The following is a 24,400-nucleotide window of genomic DNA, read 5'->3' as shown; positions in this document are numbered from 1 at the left end:
TACCGTAATCTCATCATGTTTACATTTACTTTGTATGTAATCTCATGTTTACATTGATTTTGTATGTAATCTCATCATGTTTACATTGACTTTGTATGTAATCTCATCATGTTTACATTGACTTTGTATGTCATCTCATGTTTACATTGACTTTGTATGTAATCTCATCATGTTTACATTTACTTTGTATGTAATCTCATGTTTACATTGACTTTGTATGTAATCTCATCATGTTTACATTGATTTTGTATGTAATCTCATGTTTACATTGACTTTGTATGTAATCTCATCATGTTTACATTGACTTTGTATGTAATCTCATCATGTTTACATTGACTTTGTATGTAATCTCATGTTTACATTTACTTTGTATGTAATCTCATCATGTTTACATTGACTTTGTATGTAATCTCATGTTTACATTTACTTTGTATGTAATCTCATCATGTTTACATTGACTTTGTATGTAATCTCATGTTTACATTTACTTTGTATGTAATCTCATCATGTTTACATTGACTTTGTATGTAATCTCATGTTTACATTGACTTTGTATGTAATCTCATCGTGTTTACATTGACTTTGTATGTAATCTCATCGTGTTTACATTGACTTTGTATGTCATCTCATGTTTACATTGACTTTGTATGTAATCTCATCATGTTTACATTGACTTTGTATGTAATCTCATGTTTACATTGACTTTGTATGTAATCTCACCATGTTTACATTGACTTTGTATGCAATCTCATCGTGTTTACATTGACTTTGTATGTAATCTCATCGTGTTTACATTGACTTTGTATGTAATCTCATCATGTTTACATTGACTTTGTATGTAATCTCATCATGTTTACATTGGCTTTGTATGTAATCTCATCATGTTTACATTGACTTTGTATGTAATCTCATCGTGTTTACATTGACTTTGTATGTAATCTCATCATGTTTACATTGACTTTGTATGTAATCTCATCGTGTTTACATTGACTTTGTATGTAATCTCATCGTGTTTACATTGGCTTTGTATGCAATCTCATCGTGTTTACATTGACTTTGTATGTAATCTCATCGTGTTTACATTGACTTTGTATGTAATCTCATCATGTTTACATTTACTTTGTATGTAATCTCATCATGTTTACATTGACTTTGTATGTAATCTCATCATGTTTACATTTACTTTGTATGTAATCTCATCATGTTTACATTTACTTTGTATGTAATCTCATGTTTACATTGACTTTGTATGTAATCTCATCATGTTTACATTGACTTTGTATGTAATCTCATCGTGTTTACATTGACTTTGTATGTAATCTCATCATGTTTACATTGACTTTGTATGTAATCTCATCATGTTTACATTTACTTTGTATGTAATCTCATGTTTACATTGACTTTGTATGTAATCTCATCATGTTTACATTGACTTTGTATGTAATCTCATCGTGTTTACATTGACTTTGTATGTAATCTCATCGTGTTTACATTTACTTTGTATGTAATCTCATCATGTTTACATTGACTTTGTATGTAATCTCACCATGTTTACATTGACTTTGTATGTAATCTCGTGTTTACATTGACTTTGTATGCAATCTCGTGTTTACATTGACTTTGTATGTAATCTCACCATGTTTACATTGACTTTGTATGTAATCTCGTGTTTACATTGACTTTGTATGTAATCTCGTGTTTACATTGACTTTGTATGTAATCTCACCATGTTTACATTGACTTTGTATGTAATCTCGTGTTTACATTGACTTTGTATGCAATCTCGTCACCCCGGTGTGAACTACTTGACTCACGTGATGAATACAGATTTGGGTGATGTACCCAGCCTGCCAGTAGCTTTCAAACCACGTCAGGCTCATTTGAATTCTCAGTCTAGCTAAAAGCAAAGAAAAGTGTAGAGCATTTTCTTCCTATTGGGGAGGGTGGTAGGAGGTGAAATGCTGCCCCCTATGGAGCATCTGGGGAAATCTTACGCATGGCAATGCACTGTGTAAAAATGTAACTGTATTCTGGATTTAGGAGGAAAGTTCAGAAACAGGAAAACATCCATTAAAGTAAAACAAAAACAATTCCCAAACTACCTAATGTACAAGGTTTGTGTCCCAATTCATTGGCTGCCAACTTTATCCCGGAGCCAATCAAACGAGGCCAGACTACAGTATGTCATCATCAAACAGAAAAATCTCATTGTTTGGTGTGGAATCCTTTTCCGGGTTTTATTTAAAGTCTGTCCATCTTCACAGCAGCAGCTGTTTCACATCCAGTCAGATATCTTCACAAAGAGTTCCGTTAAATCAGGTCTGTCCTTCAGAATGAAAATGCTAAAAGTTTTATGCATGGGGTTTCCCAGCACACTGAAATACTGAGATATCAAACTTCTACGGCTGTACCGAATGCCCCCCTTTTTTTACATTCCAAACTTTTGATGTTTTCGAATGAAGCTTCGAATGTCTGCTGTCACATTTAATGACGTCATAAAATAATATCCTTGAACAAAATCCTCAATTTGAATAAAGCGATTCATTGGATTAGTCAGTTTCCTCAACATCAATAATAATGTGAGAAGGCCATAAAATAATGATGAAATAATAATTGGCCCTTAGGTTAACATTATGCTATGACAGAAACAGCAATAAAAAATGAAAATGAATTTCCATCAGAATTCTGTCCATTTTGGTGGAGAAGCAGTTGAACTTTTTCTGCACGTACCAATTGGTCACCGCAAATCAGAACAAAATCCCTAACGAAATTCTCTGAATAGTTTTAAAAACCTTCTAAAAAAATTCATGCTGAGTAAGCTACAGTAATATAGTGCAGAACCTTTCTTTGACTGATTTTTGAACTTGTGTTGGTTTTGTTGGATTGTTCTATATTGATTTGTTGTTTCAGGACTACAATGGAAAAAAGTTTAACGACTTTATTGTGATATCGTCATGAATTATTTTATATTGTATGCTTGTTGGTGCACAGTATTGCATTTTTTAATTTGTTGAATAAATTCAGCCAATATTGGATTTTAGTGCTTTAGAGTCACTGCATCACATTACATGGAAGCTATTAGATTAAAACATGAATTTTCCATAAAATATCCAATATAAAGAGATTAATTCCATGACGTTCCCAACACTTTCAAAGATTTTAGTAACTCGGTGACTTTTCCAGGCCTGGAACACGAGGTTTTGAATTTCCAGGTTTTCCATGACCGTGAGGACCCTGAACTTTGATGAACCTCCGCTCCTCTGAAATATGAATGTTGCAAAAAGTCAATGAGAGAATCTGAGAAAGCAAAACCAAACAGAGAAACTCTTTGATCCTCAGAGCGGAGACACCCACAGCTTCTGGCCTGTGTGTGTGTCAGAGCATTCTCCGTCCTGGCGGCCAATCAAAGCAGCCGCTGTCACCGATCACTTCCTGGGTATTGATCAGTGATGGGTGATTGTCTGTTCAAACGCTGTCCGTTGCCATGGTAACGCACCAGCCGCTCGGTCCTTGTGCGCTTCACTGATGCTCGTTTCCATGACGACGGCAACCGACAGCCTCCCGCTGCCAAAAACCTGCTAACTCCAGTTTTTGGTGATTTCCTTGTTTTAACTTGAATTTAAAGCAAATGTTCACTAAAACAATTTTATTCTGTCATTATCTACTCATTCCCATGCCAGTACAAACTGTTTTTTTGGTCACGGTGAGATTTGTATGTGACAGTGCGTAACCGCCGTCTCGTGATGTTTGGTAATGCAGATGTACTGTACATGCAAAGGCGATCGACTCAGAATTTCATTAAATAATGGCTCATATTTAGGGTTGGGTACCGAAACCCGGTACCACTATGGTAACAGTACCTTTACAACTGGTGCCAAATTGCAATGCAGACTTGGATTTGCAGATCGTTTGGAGTGCACTGCTTGAAATCCCCCCAAAAAAGTATTGGTTTAGGCACCGGTACCAGTTTAAAAGTATCCTTTTAGCACCGGTGTCGGAAAAATACAAAATTATATCCATCCCTATGATGGTTTTGACTCGTCGAGCAATCGTCAGGCACACAGCTTTATGGAGTAATTTTATGGTAGGGCAGCAGAAAATTCCCTGCCTACCAACATGAGGGTCGCAGGTTCGAGGCCCCCCATTACCTCCGGTTTTGGCCAGGTGTCCATACAGGCACAACTGGCCATGTGTGGGTGGGAAGCTGGTGGGGTAGCGCCTCCTTTGGTCGGAGCACCTGTTCAGAGGGGAGGGGAAATGGGCGGAAGGGGGGGTAGCATGATCCTCCCATGCACTACGTCCTGCCAGTGAAACTCCTTGCTTTCAGGTGAGAAGAAGCGGCTGGTGACTGCACATGTATCGGAGGAAGCATGTGCTAGTCTACAACTCTCCCCAGATCGGTAGAGGGGGTGGAGCAACAAGCAGGGGGAATTGGACAACTATAATATCATTTGGATGTCCTGTCAGAATTTTTCAAAATAAAAGCTTTCATTCAAACTCAACACAACACACATACTGTATATAGGGGCTTTCATTTTGGTATTTTTCATATTTCATGTCTGGCTCCAATTGATGGAAATCCGTCGTAGCGATGGAGAACTTTAATCCCTGCATTCATTTTGTATTGGATATGTCACTCATCGCCTTCCAAAGCATGCTGGGAGACCTGGACAACAGCGACGTGAGGAGGGGCCAATTTGAGAAATCGACCAATTCAAAACCAAAAGACAGCAAGACAGCCAATCAAGCTGCAGCACCAAGCAAGCAGCTATGCGAATACATGCGATAGCGCCGCAGCTGGTGTGCCACCATCGTCAGCTTAGTTTGCCGGGCATCAGAAAGAGCAGATAAAAAAGACAATCAACTGAGTTTGTCTGGCATGAGAGTGACTAATAAATGACCCAATTTAAATGTCCCTTGAAGGATTCCAGAAGATGATAGGAAGTGAACAAAATAGACGAAGCGTTCTTTGTCTCAATGTTAAACCAAACAGCTGTTAGAGTTCTGACGGGAACCGTTTGCTCGCTCGCCATTATTCTTTACATTCATTCATTTTCTTCAACCTTTATTTAAAGCTGGGAGATAATTGAGGGTATACCGTCATTTACAATGATGCCGAGAGAACTGAGTAAAAAAAAACTCCTCCTCTCCTCTGTGGGGGCGTGGTTGTGTGGCTTTACTTCCTCTTCACCTCCTTGTCTCCTCCGGCAGCCTCCTCATCTCCTCTCGTCGTCTCCTCTCCTCGGGCAGCCGCCTCGTCTCCTCCGTTCTCTCCTCCTCCGTCTTCCTCCTCCTCGCCGTCCTTTGACTCCTCGTCCGTCGGGTCCTGCACACACACACACACAGGCAGAATCGTTAACATCACAACTCAAAAACGTTTCATATTTTCCCCATTTTCACAACAATTCTCACTAAGATTTGTCTCAACCCTGCTCCACCCTCTGCCGACCCGGGGAGAGCCGTAGACTAGCACCATGCTTCCTCCGAGACATGCGCAGTAGCCAGCTGCTTCTTTTCACCTCACAGCAGGAGCTTCACCGGTAGGATGTAGCGTGTGGGAGGATCACACTATTTCCACCAGTTCCCTGCCCTCTGAACAGGCGGCCCGACCGACCAGAGGAGGCGCTAGTGCAGCGACCAGGACAAATACCCTCATCCATAATTGAGAACAGTATCTTACTGATCATTGATTATGTATACTTCATACTGTGAACCTTTGCACATTCTCTGGTCAATATTTTGTACATTACTGTATTGCATTAGGGATGCAGCGGTTAACCGGTTTCACTATTAGCCATTTAAAACATCACGGTTATATAGCCACAGAGGCTTGGCTACACCCAGTGTTTTGCTCTCACAACAGTCCGTCAGTTTAAACTGCCGTGCATCTCTCATCTCTCTCGCTTTGTTTCCACACGGCATATTAAGCGGGCCTACCACACAAAACTTCAAGAGATAGAGATAACTGCAGTCTGTATAACATTATGTTACACACAGATCTCAGTTAAGTTAACTAATTAAGATAGACCACCATTCGTGTAGAATGTAGAACTTGGGAGAAATATTTAACGCAGAAACATACATTTTCCACATTTTTCATCATTGCAAAGCATATGAATGTGATTGTGTGTAGTTCTTCATAGATCTACTAGCCTCTACACTTGGATCTCAAAGTGCACCAGATTGATGCAGTTTACTTTTAAAATTTGCAAAATTTTCTTCTTGGGGTGCATGCCCCTGGACCCCCCTAGGGAGTCTGCGGTCCACCCACCACAACAACTCCAAATCCTGTGGCAAACATTGGAGTCCCACCAAACTACATTATAAGCAGGGCCGTAACCAGGGTTCCGAAATGGGGGAGGTCCAGCAAGGGGAGGCGTATTCGGTGGCGCCCGCAAGGGCGCCGCCGGAAAAAAATTGAGGGTTTTTTTTCCCCTTTTTTAGCCATATTTAGAGTAATATATTATTTTAAATCAACATTAGGATTATACTGTTGTGATGTCATTATTCAGTATATTCTCTTTCATGTCACCACCTGCTCAGCTCTCCTGTCAACATAATTGTAACTAACAAACACAAACTGTTTTAGCCAAATTCATATCAAAATGACACCTACAAACACAGGTACACAACCCAAGCCGTACACAACACACAAAGTCATCATCGATAATAAAAAAAACATACAGAGGGACATTTATTTATTCCTGATAGGAACGATTGAAAAATAAAATTAAATATATTATGTTGTTTTTAACTTTACACCACCTCTTTTTGTTACTTATTGGGTCATGAAACTGAAACCATGCATATAGCCACCTGCATACCTGACTTCGGGAGCTTGGCAATTGGCATCATGCATGATTAGCCAGTAGCATCCCAACGTGTCACACAGGTAACATTACTTAAGAGACAGACTAGACACTTACTTTCTTGGTTGTTGCTAAAAAATCTGTCAGTGTCACTCACTGTCTGTCGTTCACTCGCTCACTGTCTCGCAGCTCGCTCACCTTCAATTATCTCGCCAGGCAGACAGACAGTCATCACTCACCAGCATGCTGCTGCTCTCTCGGAATCAAGTTACCGCGGACGCGGCATCAGATGACTTCCTGCCTGACCTGCCTTTCGTTTCAAAATTAAAGCGATCCCGTGTTTTTCATGCTTTTCCATGCAGATTGTTTTATAAAAAAAAAAAAAAAAAAAAAAAAAAAGGGGGGGGGGTTTTTCCCCCTCTGAAATATTAGGGGAGGTCCGGACCTCCCCGTCCTCATAGCTAGTTACGGCCATGATTATAAGCCGTATAGTGGCCTGATAATCTAGTTGTATATAAATGCAGTCAAAATTTAACATTTCCACATTTTAAGGCCTCAGATGATTTAATTTCAGACTTTTTAAGCACCCACGGAAACCCTGCACACAGGAGCAAACGGAAGGAGCAGCGTCAGTCAGACCTTGATCCTGCGCCTCCTGTTGGGGACCCGGGATCTGATCTTCTGGCTGAGGGCCAGCAGCTTGCTGTGTCTCTGCCTCCTCTTAGCTGCTGTCTCCTTCTTCTCCTCCTCCGTCTTCTTCTTCTCCTCCTCCGTCTTCTTCTTCGACTCCTCGCGCCGCCTCCTCTTCTCCTCGCGGCCACCGGCGCCGTCCGAGTCGCCTGACTCTGGCTCCGCAAGCCGGCTGCGCTTCTTCGGCGCGGCTTTCCTCTTCAGCCGCTCCTCCTCCTCACTGTGCAGAGGGGATGGAACAAAGTAAAGAACACTTTGTTATTGTACTTAGTAGCTACAACATATGTTTCACCATCGTTATGGCGACGTGCTCATTAGCAATAGCTACATCACAGGACGTCATGTGTGATGTCAAGTAAGGCAAATTAACTCAGGCATGCTACAACGGTAACACTTTACAATACTGTAACACAAAAATTGGGTAGTTACTAAGGAACGAGTCAGGAACGAACCATTAGTTTATGATTAGTTCATGAATAGTTAATAGGTAGTTCCTTAATGGTAGTTACTTAAGAACTGACCATTAGTTACCATGTTAAAGTGTAAAGTGTTACCGCTACAACTTTGTTCCTGCTTGACTTTGTGTACTTCTCACACCTGTGGCTGTCGTCCTCCCCGCTGCTGCTGGAGGAGCTGTCGTCGTTGTTGCGTTTACCCAGGAAGGAGCGCTTCTTTCGGGTGACAGAGCGGCTGTGGTCGCTGGAGGAGGCGGAGCTGCGGTCCGAGCTGTCGGCCGAGCTGCAGAACGAGCCAGAGGATGAGGACGACGAGGAGAACGAGCCTTCGTCGCTGTCATCCAAGATGGACGCTGGCAGCCCGATCTGACGGCGTTTCGACGCCTCGATCGCTTTGGTCTTCCGCATCGACGCAAACACTTTCCTCTTGTATAGACTCTCCATCTCTGCGGTTTAACGTAGGCCTGGGCGATATATCGTACAATATCGATATGGCGATATGATTAGGGGTGTAAGAAAATATTGATACACTTGAGGGTCGCAATATTATGTTTTGTGATACTGTATTCTCGCAAAAACGCTTATGTTGGATGTTACAGGGACTGTTATAAATACAAATGCAGATCTCACTGTTCTGATAGCATTACTCAGATTGAGTAAAATGAACATTGATTGGCTTTACCAGTTTACCTGCTCATCACATCCACATTACTGATGACTACTGCTCATTACTCGGATATCTTACGAAAGCACGTTTCGTACCCAGCCCCAAAACGTTGTATCATTACCCATATCGAGCTATTCGATCAAACATATTGCAATATTATTTTTAGTCAATATCGCCGAGCCCTACTTTAGATTAAAGCGGTCAGTGAAGAAGAGCCGCGAGACATAAACAAGCTGCAGGCAGGGAGGCGCGCGCAGCACGGCTCGCCTCGCACTGCAGACAGACAGACGCGCAGCACGGCTCGCCTCGCACTGTAGACAGACAGACAGACAGACAGACAGACAGACAGGTCGTTGTTGGTCTGGTCTCGTGCAGCTCGGTCTGTCTGTAGAAACAACTGACGGCTCACAAACAATGCAGCCCGTTGCAGAGCTTCAGCTAACTGCCTGCTAGCTTAGCTGCTAAGCTAACAGGTTATTGTTATGCCTCCCACTTCCGCTCCTGCTTCTTCTTTGGGGTTATTTTAGCAACGGTTGACAAACAGCTTCCGGGTGCACTGCAACAACGCGCCGCATATACGCCATTTTGGCCTGAAGGAGACAACCGTAATGATTCCATAAATCGTCATACAAAATGCCGTACAAAAGTACCTCTACCGAAATGGCCTATGTTCTTCCCGGTCATGGTCTCGCAGTGCCAGCCGTAGATGATATCTACCTCCGTTGCTGGAAGCTTGCTGACGTCTACGGTCGGTGGGTCTTGGCTCTGTGCTTTAAGGAGGCGGTGTCAGTCCAAAATGGCGGCAGTGCTTTGCACCTTAATTCTTGGATAATATACTCTTTGACTTCTCTCGCTGCCAATCAAGCGAAACGCGAAGGGCAGGGCGTGGTCTGCCCAAATCTGCGATAATAATGACGCGTCTAGCACCAGGAGGAGGACCACATACCAGTTGGTGGCGGTAATGCACCAATTCGTTGTTTGCCAACCGCCAATACACCTTGAAGAAGCAGAAGCAGAAGAAGAAGGAGGACCACCACGGACCGGGCGCGGACTGGACAGCCATGGTGCAGTCGTGCTCAGCGTACGGCTGTAAGAACAGATACCACAAAGACAGGAACATATCCTTCCACAAGTACGTCCTGCTCAACATCATGTTAGCTAACTGTATAGATAGCTGTTGGCTGGCTGCCTAGATAGCAGCCTAGATAGCAGTTAGCTAGCGGCCAGCTTTTTGAATTGAGTTTGGTGCGGCATACTGTCCACACTGAGCCTAGATAGCTGTTAGCTAGCTGCCTATATAACGCCAGCTGTTAGCTAGCGATCATATTTTTGAATGGAGTTTGGTGTTGCATACTGTCCACACTTAGCTTAGATAGCTGTTAGCTAGCTGCCCAGATAGCCGTTAGCTAGCGGCCCGCTTTTTGAATGGAGTTTGGTGCTGCGTACTCTCCACACTGAGCCTAGATAGCTGTTAGCTAGCTGCCTAGATAGCCGTTAGCTAGCGACAAGCTTTTTGAATTTTGGTGTTGTTTGGTGCTGCGTACTGTCCACACTGAGCCTAGAATCAATCCCAATCATGTATAGCAAACTCGGTTACTATCTACAGTATTTAACATTATTAAATTATGTTCAATAAATAATATAATACTATTAAAATGTGCTAAATATATACTTAGGGGGACATGGGGAGAAGAAGTAGCTTGCAGCTAATTTTATTTTTTGTTTAGTAGCTCTCATCCTAAAAAAGTTTGGGCAACCTTGGATTACAGGTTACCCTCAGGCTCTTTCTATGTTTGTCTCAGGACTTCACTGTAGTAAGAGCCCTCTCATGGACAATGCTTTTTTCGTTAGACAATCTGTGTTGGACATTAAACTCACCTTGTTTCTGCACTTTGAAGTCACAGGTATAGGGTCGGGGTGGGGCAAACTAATTATATCGGAAGCCTAGTTGGGGGAAAAAAGTGAGCGGTGGTGGTATGTCTAAATGCATTGCAGAATGTAAGCACAAGACAAAATTATGCAAGTGCGCATGCGTCTGGACTGTTCCCAGGCAACTCTGTGATTCTCGTCAAACTTTGTCTTTAAAAAAAAAAGAACAGCTCACTTTTTTCCGCAACTACGCTTCCAATATAATTAGTTTGCCCCACCCGACCCTACCTGTGACTTCAAAGTGCAGAAATAAGATGAGTTTAATGCCCAACACAGATTGTCTAATGAAAAAATCATTGTCCATGAGAGGGCTCTTACTATACAGTGAAGTCCTGAGACGAACATAGAAAGAGCCTGAGGGTAAGATTACAGGTATTGACAGAGTAGCATAGGGTTGTGCATTGGGGTGTTGAGCAATAGTGCAGTCAGTGTCTGACTCTGTGTGTGTCCGCATTTGTGAAATTGGTGTGTAACATTAACGTTAATATCCCGGCCACACAAGACTGCGGGCTCAACGGTAATATGGAACACATGTTAACACATTGTCAATTTACGTAACATGAATTGAAACTCACATTGAATTCTTTGTAACGTTTACAGTCAGACAACAGTGTTCTGCTTTCGGCTTTCTCTTCTGTGCTGCGATTTATTTTCACGTGTGGTGGTCTGATGCCGGGTGAAACCAAACGTGCTGTTGTTCTCGGGGAGAAAGAGCCTGGTCTCTGTTTACAAGGGATTTTGTCACTCGGCCTGTTTCTGGCCTAGACCCCGCCCTAGACAGGAAACAAGCAGCGGAAACAACAAAACAAAAGATGGACGTACCGAACAAAGTTTTTGAACAAGTTCTTGTAGAAACATCGCGGATTCACAATATCACATAATTTAAGCCAATACAGAATTTTTTTTTTTCTAGCTAACGTAACCTCGCCGCGCCAAGCTAACGGCAACAAAGATGTTTGTTTGGTGCACTTGTTTCCTGTTTTCTTGGTTTACGCCCCCAATGCCAAAAGCGGTGTAAAGGGTGCCCAGACTAGGTTTGTCTGACCTGTCTGTTAAATGTTTGGCTGTTTCCGTGTCACGCTCCATTAACAAGGGACATTTTTCCATGCAGCCTTGCTATCAAACCATTTCTTTATTGTATTGAAGATGTCTCTATCGCCCAGCCCTACTATCAACCACAATGATTATCACACTAATGTAGGCTACCCGTGCCTGAGGTTGGGAGAGGGGAAAAGAACAACACCACGTGATTATCTGGCACTCGCACCGATGCGACTCCATGACATTTTTACTTGCACCCTCAAGAAATAATGTTGCATATGCGACCATTTTCGTTGCAGTCTGGAGTCCTGCTTCTCAAACAAAATCAAAGTTTGGTAACGTAACATGTATTTCAGGGTTGTTTAACGTCAATGTTAGGTGATTTAGTGAATGAGCTGCCCCGCAAAGTAACGTTATGCTGGGCAGATGTCCGCATTTGTGAAATTGGTGTGTAACATTAACGTTAATGTCCCGGTCGCACAAGACTGCGGGCTCATAGTAACGGTAACGATATGGAATACGTGTTATCATGTTGTCAATTTACGTTAACATTAACATGAATTGAAACTCACGTTGAATTCTTTGTAACATTTACAGACAACGGTGTTCTGCTTTCGTTAAGACTTGAAAAACTCAATATACTGACGGGCTGGCATTTCCTCCATGTCTGCTCCCTCTGCACTGCACTGTCTTGTTTCACGTGCGGTGCCGTGAAACCAAACCTGCTGTTCGCGTCACTAGCACTGCCCATTGTCAAGGGGCATGATTGGCTGTTGATGAGTTGGGGCGGGTGCACACTCGGGGTTTGTTTGTTAAATGATTGTCTGTTTGTGTGTCACTCGTAGCACGCTCCATTAACAAGGGACATGATAGGCTGTTTATGAGCCAGGGAGAAGAAGCGCTCTTGGTTTTATTTCATGCAGGGCTCCGTGAGTTAAACTATGGAACGTTCTATCAAACTAGCAATCAGCGCTTAAAATTCGGCACGGGATTGCGGGTATCGCGCACATTTCTGGAAATTCCTGCAGATTTTGAATTTATTATGCGCGACAAGTCCCGCATCATCATCATATTATATCGGCTGAAAATCCCCCCCAAGTCTACAAATCCCCCCTATCTGAGGAACCCCTGCCCTAAAGGCCACAACAGACTCGTCCGTCCGCCTCGAATTGGAGCCGTCTGCCGGCGCCAGCGAGCCCTACATGCTAGGACGTGCATGCAGTAAACCTCCGACACACTAGGTGGCTTCGGGTGCACTAGGCGGGTCGTGGCGCACTACTATGGCGTAATCTTGCTGTTTACCCAGAACTTTAAATCATGGCGGCGGCGTTTGATGCTCTTGGTTTATTGGCAGCGCTGGACATTATCTTACAATATAATGAGGAAATTGACGTCTTCTTCACAATCACAACAACGTCTCGCAGTATGCGCGTCACGAGATATACGTATGCGGCCCAAGGCAACGGTCAATCACAACTCTCGTGCAGCTGACATCACGCACGTATCGTCGCCGCTGAGTTACATTTTGGAGGAGCCCCCATCAGCCGACGGCGTCCCCTCCTCGCATGACGGCATCCACCCGCCGTCATGCGGGGAGGGCGGGGCGAGGCTCTGACGGACGAGTCTGTAAACGCCTTAACTCTCTCTGTGCTCTCTCTGTCTGTCAGGTTTCCTTTGGCGCGGCCGGACATCTGTGGAAAGTGGATCGCCGCGATGAGGAGGACCAACTTCACGCCCACTAAATACAGCAACATCTGCTCACAGCACTTCAGCAGCGACTGCTTCAAGACGGAGTGCAACAATCGCGTGCTGAAAGAGAGCGCCGTGCCCTCGCAGTTCAGCCGCGGCACTGCGCTAAGCATCAAGGTGACGCAATGCCCACTCACACTACTTCAGTTTAGAGATGCTCTAACTGAAAAATCTCTTCTGGATACACACCGGCTCTGCACACCGGTCGTCTGAAGCCAACGCCTACTATGCCCCACTCTGTCTTTGATTGGCTTAAACTGATACTCTTATCCAATCAGAACCAGCCTGGCAGCAAAGGATACATGTACTATCCAATCAGAGGCAGAGTACGACACAGGCAATGCCTAGCTGAAAAAAAAAGCATTATTTGCGAGCAGGCGAGACACAACGCTGAACATAACTTCACACTCCCATAAGATTGTGTTATCCACAGACCTTATTCTAAGCATATAACCCAAAACCCTTTGCTTCCCCCCCTAGGAGCCAGAACTGCTAGCGTCCATGTTTTCCAGACTCATTCCTGCGGTACGCTATTAAACATGTTCCCATTTCCTTGTTTTCCAGTCCCTGGAGGATCCATTTCCGTCGGACATGGACTTCGGGCTCGCTCTGCCGCTGTCCGACCAGGAGGAGGAGCCTGTGCTGCTGCTACAACAACAACTGTCTGAGGAGGAGGAGGAGCCTGTGCTCCTGCTACAACAACAGCTGTCGGAGGAGGAGGAGGAGGAGGAGGAGGACCCTGTGCCAGAGCCAGACTCCACCCAGACCCTCTGCTCCTCCACTGCCGGTGACGTCCGGGCCTGCAGCCCGCCGGTGGCCCACAGCCAGTGGTGGGTAGAGTCCACAATCTATACTCAAGTTAAACTACAATTACGGTACTCCCATAAACATTAGTAAAGTAAAAGTACAATTACTCCCATTAAAATGACTCGAGTAAAAGTGCAATTACTCCCATAAAAAATTATACTAGTAAATGTTATATTCCTCCCATAAAAAATTATACAAGTAAAAGCACAATCGGCCCTTTCCCTTTTCATGTGACGTCAGACAACTTCCTTTCTGACCCGTTGGGATGTATCCACAAATCCGGTAGTTGCCGGCCGGTTTGTTTAAAGTCTGTCGCAGTACGGAGTTCATACAGTCCCTTTTGCAGCTGCCAGAAATACGTTTAGATTATGTAAAATGACTTGCAGACAAATTTTCGCTGACAACAATAGACAGTTAATACGTTCGATCGACTCGATAAAGACCGTATTACTCACAGAGGCATCTGTTGACTCCCGTTTTATACATGGAGACTTCTCCGGAAAATGCAGGAATGCTCAACGACTCGAAGTAACGTTAATTTCGAAGGGTAAAGGTAAGACTGATAATGTTTACGTATTTATACTATTTTTTTTTCTTGGTAACGTTAACGTTACAGGTCATTCCCAATTTACTGTCCATTCTGTAACTGCCTTAACGTTAGCTAAATAGACGGTTGGGAAAGTAGGCTAGCTAGCAGCACCTTTAGCAACAACTCACGTTAAGGTTAGCTGCCTACCTGTGCTATAACAGGTTTACGTACATTTCCTTGTGTTTGCTTTTTATATTAATGTATACACTTGTACACTTCTTTATAATAGGCATTACCGTAGTAACAGTTACAACTAATGGGGATCCAAATAAACAATAGCTTGATACTGATTCTTAACATGGATGTAAACTACGGTAGTCACCTTTTTGACCCCAAAATAGATAGTCAGTCTGTGCGGAAACGCCCACAAAACGTTACTTCCGGTAGCATTGTGTCAGTAGGGCCGTGGGGGAAAACCAATAATATATCTCAATGATTTGACTCACCAGCAGAAGGTGCTGCGGCTCTACAAGAAGTCCCTGAGGCACCTGGAGTCCTGGTGCATCTTCAGGTCAGTCAACATGGCGATGGCGTGTTCAAATAACATCTACCAGGCCCTTGGGTCCCCTGTCTGCCTGAGCTGGGCTAGCATCTAAATGCTAACTGTGCTGCCTGTGAAAAACGGGAGGATTTCCCCCACGCTGACCCATTGACAGACCTGCCAACGTGCACGCATTTTTCATAGCATGCATGCATTTTGGCATCAAAGTAGGCTGGAATAATTTGTCAGTTAAAACTACGCAAAAAGGAGTTGACGCCTGTGAATTCAATTGTGTGTGTGTGTGTGTGTGTGTAGTATACGTATCGTGTGTTGTGAATTTACTTCTCACGTGGGCACTACTACTACTACTGAAAGACTAGCGATAACCTGACCAATCCAACCTACGAAAGCAATGAGTCTAGCCAATCAGAGGCAGATTAGGGCGGGTCATAACTTTCATCATGCAGGGATGCAAACTTGTCGCCTTTTGGCGAAAATCGCAATTTTGAATCCAAAATAGGTAATTTGTGTAGATCCGTTGAGTTTTTGGAATGGGGGTTGCGGGGCGCCGACTTCTGAGTTGTTAAAAATATCCACACTGATCATCAGTGTGCAGCAGGGCTGTCTCTCTCTCTGTGTGTGCACGCATGCGCACGCGCTACAGCACGCTGTCAATCTCTCCCCCCGCATCATGCACACACAGAAAGATGGAAATACCAACAAAAAAAAATAATGGCTTCCGTGTGCTTTAGACTTGTACAGAATATTTTTATTTTGAAAATATCCGACTGGATATATCCCTGTTTCGTTAAATCATGCGGCTGCAGATCACCACAGTAAGTTAGTGTTCACTCATTGGAATTGGAATCCAATATTATTATTATCCCTCCGCCGGCGATAGCCAGGCCGGAGGCATTATAGATCCGGGTTGTCCGTCCGTATGTCCGTCCGATGTTCGTTAACACGATATCTGAGGAGCGCCTTGACGGAATTTTAAAAATTTGCAAATTAGCCTCAAATGGCGATTTGGACTCAAGAATGAACTAATGGCGGAGACATAAGTCCGCGTTGCGGTCGTTAAGTGCCCTAAACTTAAGTCCCCCTTTGATTACTTTTTAGCAATGAGATTAATTCTAGGGTGTATGAAATGTGCTATACAAATAAACTTGTCTACAAGCTAAAAGTATGTACTCAAACTTTTGACTTATCTGTGCCCAAAACACACCGTGGCGCATCACACATGAGTCGCGACGCTGCGGCACCGGTGTGTGGTACTCCAAATATCTTCTCAAGGTTGGCAGGTCTGCATTGACCATGCATCTATGACGAGACACCGCCTGGATGTATAGGCAGGGCATACAACTGATTGATTTCTGATTGGTTTTGTGTCTGCCCTGGTATCTTTCACCTTTTTCACTCTCCATGAGCTTGTATCCTTGTTAGCTCGCGTCAGGGTTGTAGTGGTCAATATAGAGGTTGGTAAACTAGCCAAGGTGAGTAGTTTACCCACCTTGTTCCCCTAATTGATTGATACAGTTGAAGTCTGAAAAGTTGTGAGTGAACTCTCTCCCTCATTTCAAAGAGGTGGGTAAACTGAGTTTACTTGTGTTTACCCTTCACTATGCCCCTGGCTAGCGTTAAATGGTAAACCATTTCCATATGCTGATCTGATTAATCATTTTGCTCTTTCCTTTCTTCCTGTGTCCATCTCTCTCAGCAGCCCAGCCAGCCCTCCAACCATGGCAAAGTCATCAAGAAGATTGTACTGCAGCGTCCCTGGTTGTTCGAATAAGAAACACAAATGTCCCCATTTGAGTTTCCACAATTTCCCTAAGAACGCAAAAGTCCGTGCTCGTTGGGTGAAGGCAATCAAAAAAGATGAGGCTTTCAAAATCTATCGTGGGAGCACATTTGTGTGCAGTCAACACTTTGCCCCAGAGGAGACATATTCATCAGCCACTGGAAAAATCCTGGTTAAATATGGAGCAGTGCCATCTAAATTCCACTGGAATGGTAGGTAGGATGACAGTGTTAAACCTGGTAATACATTAAATCAAGGTCACAATAATTTGTTATATTTCGGTGCCTTACAATTTTAATCTACAGTATTTGTTTGAAATACATAAAGAAAAGATATTTTGTTAAAGGCCCATTCCGTCAATTGTCACTGTTACTGACGCCGGTGGCCGTTAGAGTAACTGCAGGCAGCGTGTGAACGAGCTGACGCGCGGGCTCCATACTCGCACGCGCACAAGCAGTTGCCTGGCAACAGCAGAGGTGTTGGTTGCTTTGAAACGTTAACTCGTAAAAGTCACTTGAAAACGGCAACCTGGACAATTTATCAGTCAGATCAGCCTTGAGATGCCCAGGAAGGATTCTGGATGAATTACGTTACTAATAACGTTACCATCTTGTGTGGATAATGTAACAATCGTAAATATGCCTAACGTTACCACCTTTATGCTTATGGAACATTGTTTAACTGTTCCGTTTGGTCGCGTCCAGCTCACATCAGCCCCACGCAGAGCAGTCTATTTCCTGGCTCATGCTAAGGTGAGTATCGACTTCCCCGCAGCCAACGCAAGCCAAAACACGACCAAACATGCCACAATAACGTCTGCTAATCTGTCCACAATCCTTCCTGGCCGTCTCGAGGCTGATCTGGCCGATAAATTGTCCCTGTAGCCATTTTCAAGTGACTTTTATCAGCTAACTTTACAAAGCAACCAACACTTATGCTCTTTTAGCCAAGCAGCTGCTGGGCGTGTGCGAGTACGTTGCACGTGCGCCAGCTCTAGCACATGCTGCCTGCAGTTATTCTTAACGGCCACCGGTGTCAGTAATAGTTAGAAGTTACGGAATGGACCTTTAAGTTTGAGTTTGTTTTGCATTTACTTTTTAATACAACTTGTATTAATCCATACCAAAAAATAAAGCAATTGACCCATTGTCATTCAAGCATTTGTGATGTGTTAAATTCAGTGATATTTTTGTGGACTGAAAAATGATTATCAAAAATGTATCATGATAATCGTATCAACATATTTCATACCCCTAGGACTACAAACTCGGGAGTCAGTTTACCAGCAAGCAAAAAAACGTCTTGATGTTGCTATCCTGCCTGAATCTCAGGAGATACCTGCCTCGGAGATGCCTGCCCCAGGGGACAGCACAGAGCATGCTTCGCCTGCAGGTGCAGTGGCAAATGAGCATGACTATGCCTGCCATCCTTCCCCTGGTTAGTATCTACAATAAGATTGTGAGTGTCAAACTTAATGTTTAGAAATGGCTTTGTAGTATTTTTCAGAGCACCTGGACTTGCTATGAAATGACTTGAAGATGTTTCATTGCTCCTCTAAGAAGCTTCTTCAGTTCTACTGACTGGTGGGGATGTTTGACCTAAACTTTTTTTAACCACTTACGCAAGCCCAGTTACTCTGAATTCTACTCCCAAGATATGCACATGACCTGGATGACCGAGAACCTCCACAAGCATTACATTGTAAACATTATTTTATTTTATTATTTTCTTAAGAGAAGAGTCAAGCTCACCAAAAAAGAGCATCCATCCAGTAATGAAGACTGAGTGAAAATAGATGGATGAGTGATACCTGAAGTTCTATGCTCTTTCTTCCCCTTAAGGTAAACTGGACGGTGCCAGTCGGAGAATTCACGAGTTGGAGCATGAAGTTCTGTCACTAGAAATTAAAATCCAACAGCTGAAGAACCAGCAGCCACTGATTTTCAAGTTTTGTGTCACAGATGAGGACTTTCGTTACTACACAAGATTCAGCTCAAAGGAGGTCTTCACTGTGTTTTGGGAGTCAGTTTATCCCTCTGCTTCAAGGCTTGTGTACTGGGCCAAGGCACAGCGAACAACAGCACAAGATACAACTAGCCCTCAGCGAGAACTCCAACTCATTGATTCACTCTTCATGTTTCTCCTTCGCGTTGCAGCTGGGCTTCAGGAGAAAACCTTGTCATCCATCTTTGAGGTCAGCTTGTCTACCGTTAGTCGCACTGTCTTAACCTGGACTAGCTACCTTTACCAGGTTCTTGGCTCGCTACCATCGTGGTTGACAAGACTGCAAGTGCAGGCCACAATGCCTGAGAAGTTCAAGCTCTACTGCCCTCAGGTGAGAGTGATCATTTGCTGCACCGAGATCCGATGTGAAACCGCATCCTCCCCCTCACTGCAGTCAGAAACCTTTTCCAACTATAAAAATCACACCACCTTTAAAGGTCTGATTGGTGTCGCTCCGTGTGGGGTTATCACATTTGTATCCAAACTGTACGCAGGCTCCATCTCAGATATAGAAATAACTCGGAAATCACAGATCTTACAGTTACTTCAGCCAAGAGATGGAGTAATGGCCAACAAGGGTTTCCTGATTGAGAAGATGCTGTCAGAGGTGGGGGCAACACTCATCATACCTCCACTGGAGAAATCTCAGCTCAGCATGGAGGACACCCAGAGGGCCATACGCAGGGTGAAGGAGTACCATATTTGGGATGGACTTGTTCCTTTTTCTATGCTAGGTTCAGTCAATCAACTGTGGGTCATCTGTTGCCTAATGTCAAATTATCAGGGACCTCTGGATATCGAAGGGGACAAACCAGTCTGAAGCCTCCCATCACCTTCAAGCCACTTATTGCTTGGATGAAGATCAACCTAATTTATTACTGCAAAAGCTGTTTGGCAGCAAAAGACAGAGACACCTGGAGGCTTGAAATCCAGAGGGGTCTGCAGTGCCTCGAAGAACAACCGCTGCTTCAGTGGGACAAGAAGAGGGTCTGCAGAAGCGCAAGAAGCCAGTCTGCAAGACCAGCCACCCCCTACATCTGTGAAGTGTGCCACAGGGACTCCCACTCCCACGTGGGACTTTACAGTCACAAGAGACGCTGATCCAATGGTCCCACGGGATCTTAGGATACCTACTATATATATACTGTATATATATACATGGGTTATGTGTGTGTGGTGAAGCATTCTGTAAAAACTTTTGAGTAAAATACCTACATGTTGGACATCATTGGTTCCCAAACCGCGATAAATTGCTTTCAAAGGCTGTAGCGGACTCAGTTTTAAAGCCAGAGTGAAGTTATCTGGTTATCTGGTATCATATGAAGCTAGAAGACCTAAGGCATCGATTGGTACCAACCATGTCATGTTAGCTTGTCGGGAAGGTGACTAAACACTCTAAATTTTGGCGAGGGAGAAAAAAAACATTTCCTGTTTTGAACCAATAGCCTTATGTTGTTATTTAGCCTTTCTGATGCTATTTCATGGTTAAATAAGCTAATTTTATTTCTTGGGAAGAACAAAATGTTTGTTGCAGTGGAAGTGGTCCCTCTGAATTTTGGTTTGGTACATAGTGGTACTTGGTCTGAAAAGTTTGGGAACCCCTGTTTTACATTAAAGGAACAAGATTTGTTTTAACTTGCATCTTTTTTCATTTACAGATTTGTTACTTATCTCATCACAGCTTACAATTTCAGTCTATTTTTCAATTCATTTAAAGATTTTTTTTTTACAACGGGAATTGTCTATATCAGTTTAATAGGTTTTCACCTTCCACATTAATCCAAAGCTATTTACATGTTCTATCTCAAGGTTTACAACATAAGAGAAGACATCCATGTAGATGTTATGACAGAAACTATCCAGCTTCTGTTGCATAGAGTGGATAATATCCTCATCCCTAAAGATTCTCTCAACTGTGAACTCAGTGAGGGTATCTGTAATGTAATCACATTAAGTAAAAGTACAATTACTCTCATAAAATGACTCAAGTAAAAATACAATTACTCCCATAAAAATTATACAAGTAAAAGTACCATTACTCCTATAAAAATGACTCCAGTAAAAGTACAATTCCTCCCATAAACATTTGTCACGTAGGGGGATTAGTCCTTCGCGTGGCCGACCCAGGTTCAAATCCGACCCGTGGTCCCTTTTTTTATATATATATATATATATATATTTTTTTTTCAATTTTCAACCCGTGGTCCTTTGCCGCATGCAGTAACCTCAACATTTGTCGAGTTTAAACAGCCATAAAGTGCAGTTATTGCAGAAATAGACTCGATAACAACAATTAAGCAAGTACAGGAGTATGCAACAGAGTTTCTCGGCAGAAAATATGTTTTCGCTGTTCTCCCGAGTGGATTTGGATTTGACTGGATCCAATGCTGATTGGCTGAAGGAGTTGTCTGTCAAGGCAAGTACTTCCACCCACTGAAAGGACTGCACAGCACTGAGTCCAGATGTATCCACAAAGCGAACAGAATGTAAGTTCACGGATCCGGATGGTTTGAACCAGGCTAGCAGAAACCTTGAACCCGAAGGCCTAATAGGTTGTTCCACAGTACATCATGGCAAAAAAGCACAAGAACTTTGTCTCTTGCCTTCAATACGGTTTGTCTGCCCTACAGTGCAGTATTCCCTCTGTAACGTTAGCTTAGCTGCAAGCCACATTATTGTTGAGAAAGCTAGCTGATGGCTGCTAAGTTCTGAAAATAGGTGTCTATTGCATTATTCCAGTTAATGTTATCGGTTGTTTGTAATGGTATACAGACCGTGAAAGACTAGCGCTTGCAAGCTAACCGCCTGTTGATTGCACATTGCTATGAACAGACGGTTAGCTTGAACAAGCTGTTAAATTCATTTTCACCGCTAATGTTAGCTGGAGTAATAAAACACATTTTCTGAACTTACCACTTCAGTTCTAGTAAGTCCCATATATGCCCAACTCTTCTGCATTGTTCCTTCTGACATAAATCAAAGTTCTCCCAGCCTGGCAAAGGTCTGAAGGCTGGCTCCCCAAATCCTACAACAATGAGTCTTAGTAATAAAGTTGACTAACGTTCATAGTTGAAATGTTACAGCAATACGGTTACAGTTTCGTACTCACTGTAAGATCAAGTGTTTAATTTTGTTAGCTTATTGTTTTGAATAGCATGTTTGACCCCAACATACAACATAACTGTTGTAGCTAACCCACTGGAGCTAGCCTCGGTAGCCGCCGCCATGTCGAATAGTGAAAGAACTACAAGGCACAGGCGCTTCTCGGTGGTGTCACACCCAGTCTGCCTAGAGCCCGCCCGTAGCTGACGCTGATTGGGTCGCCTGGGCCCGGGCCAGTTTAAACTCCAATCTTGAGCCGGGGCCAGATGGTGGTGGTATTGTGAACTTGTGAACTCAACGCCTCATCTGGCGGAGTCAGGTTACAGATTTCCTGCCTCGCAGTCAAATTGCTTCTGTGCGCTTGTGAAACTTCTGCTCTTGGATTTCTTCTCTGCGCTCGGATTCTTTCGCAAGCATGCAGTTTGAGCATGTGTAGAGCAAATCTAAGCACCAACCAGGGCTATTTGAGTACGAGGGCGGGGTTTGAGGGAAAGCCTTAAATCTGAACATGAAATCAATAAGCCATGCTGTCAAATTGAAAAGCTGTGCTCTTGAAAAAAATCTCCATATTTGTAAATAACCCCCGCCCCCCTTCCCTTCCACAGCAGGGCTCTGGTGTCCTGTGACCACACCTACACTGTGGAGGACTCGGTGCGTCAGAAGAAGCGTATTTCTCAGCTGGAGGAGCAGCTGGAGCGGCTGAGGAAGAGGCTGAAGACCACGCAGCAGAAGTGTCGGAGGCAGGAGAGACAGCTGAGACGGCTGAGGGCCGCCGCCGGCACACAGCCACAGGGGGGCACCAGCGAGGGCTATGTCATCCTGCCCAAGGAGATCTACCACGTCCTGAAAGGCATCAACGCTATCGAGTAGCGAGCGGAGAGGGACGGCGAGGTACGGTGACCGGCCTGGACACTCCCGGCGACCGCTTGGACCACCGTGTCGAACAACACGACTGAGCAACGCACTCACCCGAATAAAATGTTAGCATGTTAAAGGGATAGTTAATTTTTTTTTAAGTCTAGCCCTATTTGCTGCTTACCGATGTTGTTGATTGGTAGAGTTATTTCTCAGCACAATCCATGCTGTTCCTCATAGTAGCTCTTCAAAGTTGGGCAAAAACGAATGCAAGGTCAATGGGGTCACGCTCCTGTGTGTACAAACTGACTGAAGCTCACTAAAATGTCATCCACACAAAGTACATTTCAGTGAGGAACAGGATGGATTGTGGTGAGAAAAAACTCTACCAATCAACATCATCATTGGTAAGTAGCAAATAGGGCTAGACCTTAAAAAATGTGAACTGTCCCTTTAATGTTTCTGCAAACCACGATATGTTCAAAATGAACGTTTCTGAACCAAAAACACGTTGCATATCTCACTACTATAATGAGGCGGAGTGGCCCGCTCCTTGTCGTGTTGAAGCGCGCAGCACTACAGATGAACGCGCAAAGAATAAGCCTATCTGCTGTAGGTGTGGGTGACCAACCTCACTTCTATGATTAGTGCTTGGCTGACACTAAAACTTAGATTTGAATTGTTTGAGAGTCGTACTTCAGAGGTCCTTCATATTTTTTTTGGTTTTGTTTTTGAAGCATCTCTGTGTGCTACACATTTGTTATGGTTTATTGATGGAGTCTTCTATGACGCGTGTAACTTGTAAACAGAACATTTTTGCAACAGTGTTTCTTTATAACCGTATCCTTCTATCAGTGGTTACATTGTGTTTTTGTAAAATGCTTTATTGAATAATTGAATGTATACTTCGGGTATGATTGTATATAGCTGTCATTTCCGCCTTTATACAGCACAATGCTGAAGAAGGCCTGTGGGCTGAAACGTCCGTTGTTGCTACTGCCCAGATGATTGATTAAACCTGTGAAAGGATGTTTAGTGTGCTGGCTTATTCTCGCTTCTAGACATTTTGTTTTTATCAATTCTTTGAGTGTGCTCTCCACTAGTGAGGTTGGACAATGACAAAAATTTAAACAGACAAAGCCCACTTGCTCCCTCTTATATGATTGTGTATTATGTATGTGTGTATATAATATATACAGATCCTTTCCAAAAAAAAAATATCGTGGAAAAGTTAGTTTTTTTCCACAATTCCTTTCAAAAAGTGAAACTTTCATAGATCATAGAGTCATTACACACAAAGTGAAATATTTCTAGCCTTTATTTGTTCAATTTTTTTTTATAATTTTGGCCTACAGCTCCAGAAAACCCCCAAAACAGTATTTCAAGAAATTAGAATAGTGTGAAGAAAATCAGCAGTTACT

At 43.4% G+C, this 24,400-nt stretch overlaps 2 protein-coding genes across 3 annotated transcripts; one reads left to right on the top strand and one right to left on the bottom strand.

Annotated features, from left to right (window-relative positions):
• Positions 1-2,048: 2,048 nt before the first annotated feature.
• Positions 2,049-9,106, bottom strand: LOC310780857 (uncharacterized protein). The gene is made up of 3 exons (XM_083641364.1): positions 8,097-9,106; positions 7,449-7,719; positions 2,049-5,326 (listed from the first exon to the last, which is right to left on the bottom strand). Exons 1-3 carry the CDS (start codon positions 8,396-8,398, stop codon positions 5,177-5,179), a joined length of 723 nt encoding a protein of 240 aa, XP_083497490.1. The 5' UTR covers positions 8,399-9,106; the 3' UTR covers positions 2,049-5,176.
• Positions 9,107-9,644: 538 nt separating this feature from the next.
• Positions 9,645-23,991, top strand: thap1 (THAP domain containing, apoptosis associated protein 1). Of its 2 annotated transcripts, none has more exons than XM_083641025.1 (4): positions 9,645-9,753; positions 13,259-13,457; positions 13,905-14,170; positions 22,733-23,991. In XM_083641025.1, the coding sequence occupies exons 1-4, from the start codon at positions 9,683-9,685 to the stop codon at positions 22,992-22,994; spliced, it is 798 nt and encodes a 265-aa protein (XP_083497151.1). In that variant the 5' UTR covers positions 9,645-9,682; the 3' UTR covers positions 22,995-23,991. The 2 variants fall into 2 exon arrangements, with proteins under 2 accessions (XP_083497151.1, XP_083497150.1); XM_083641024.1 differs by having other exon boundaries at positions 22,730-23,991.
• The last annotated feature ends 409 nt before the right edge of the window (positions 23,992-24,400 follow it).

The sequence above is a fragment of the Poromitra crassiceps genome (assembly GCF_964638095.1).
Source record: "Poromitra crassiceps genome assembly, chromosome: 8".
NCBI lineage: Eukaryota > Metazoa > Chordata > Actinopteri > Beryciformes > Melamphaidae > Poromitra > Poromitra crassiceps.
This window is presented reverse-complemented; position numbering and strand designations above follow the sequence as displayed.

Coding starts and splice junctions, on each gene's coding strand:
- LOC310780857 (XM_083641364.1), bottom strand. CDS start 8,398: ATGGAGAGTCTATACAAGAGGAAAGTGTTTGCGTCGATGCGGAAGACC. Junction 7,720..8,096: donor GGGGAGGACGACAGCCACAG/GTGTGAGAAGTA, acceptor CCCTCTGCACAG/TGAGGAGGAGGAGCGGCTGA. Junction 5,327..7,448: donor ACAGGAGGCGCAGGATCAAG/GTCTGACTGACG, acceptor GTGTGTGTGCAG/GACCCGACGGACGAGGAGTC.
- thap1 (XM_083641024.1), top strand. CDS start 9,683: ATGGTGCAGTCGTGCTCAGCGTACGGCTGTAAGAACAGATACCACAAA. Junction 9,754..13,258: donor AGGAACATATCCTTCCACAA/GTACGTCCTGCT, acceptor TCTGTCTGTCAG/GTTTCCTTTGGCGCGGCCGG. Junction 13,458..13,904: donor GCACTGCGCTAAGCATCAAG/GTGACGCAATGC, acceptor CTTGTTTTCCAG/TCCCTGGAGGATCCATTTCC.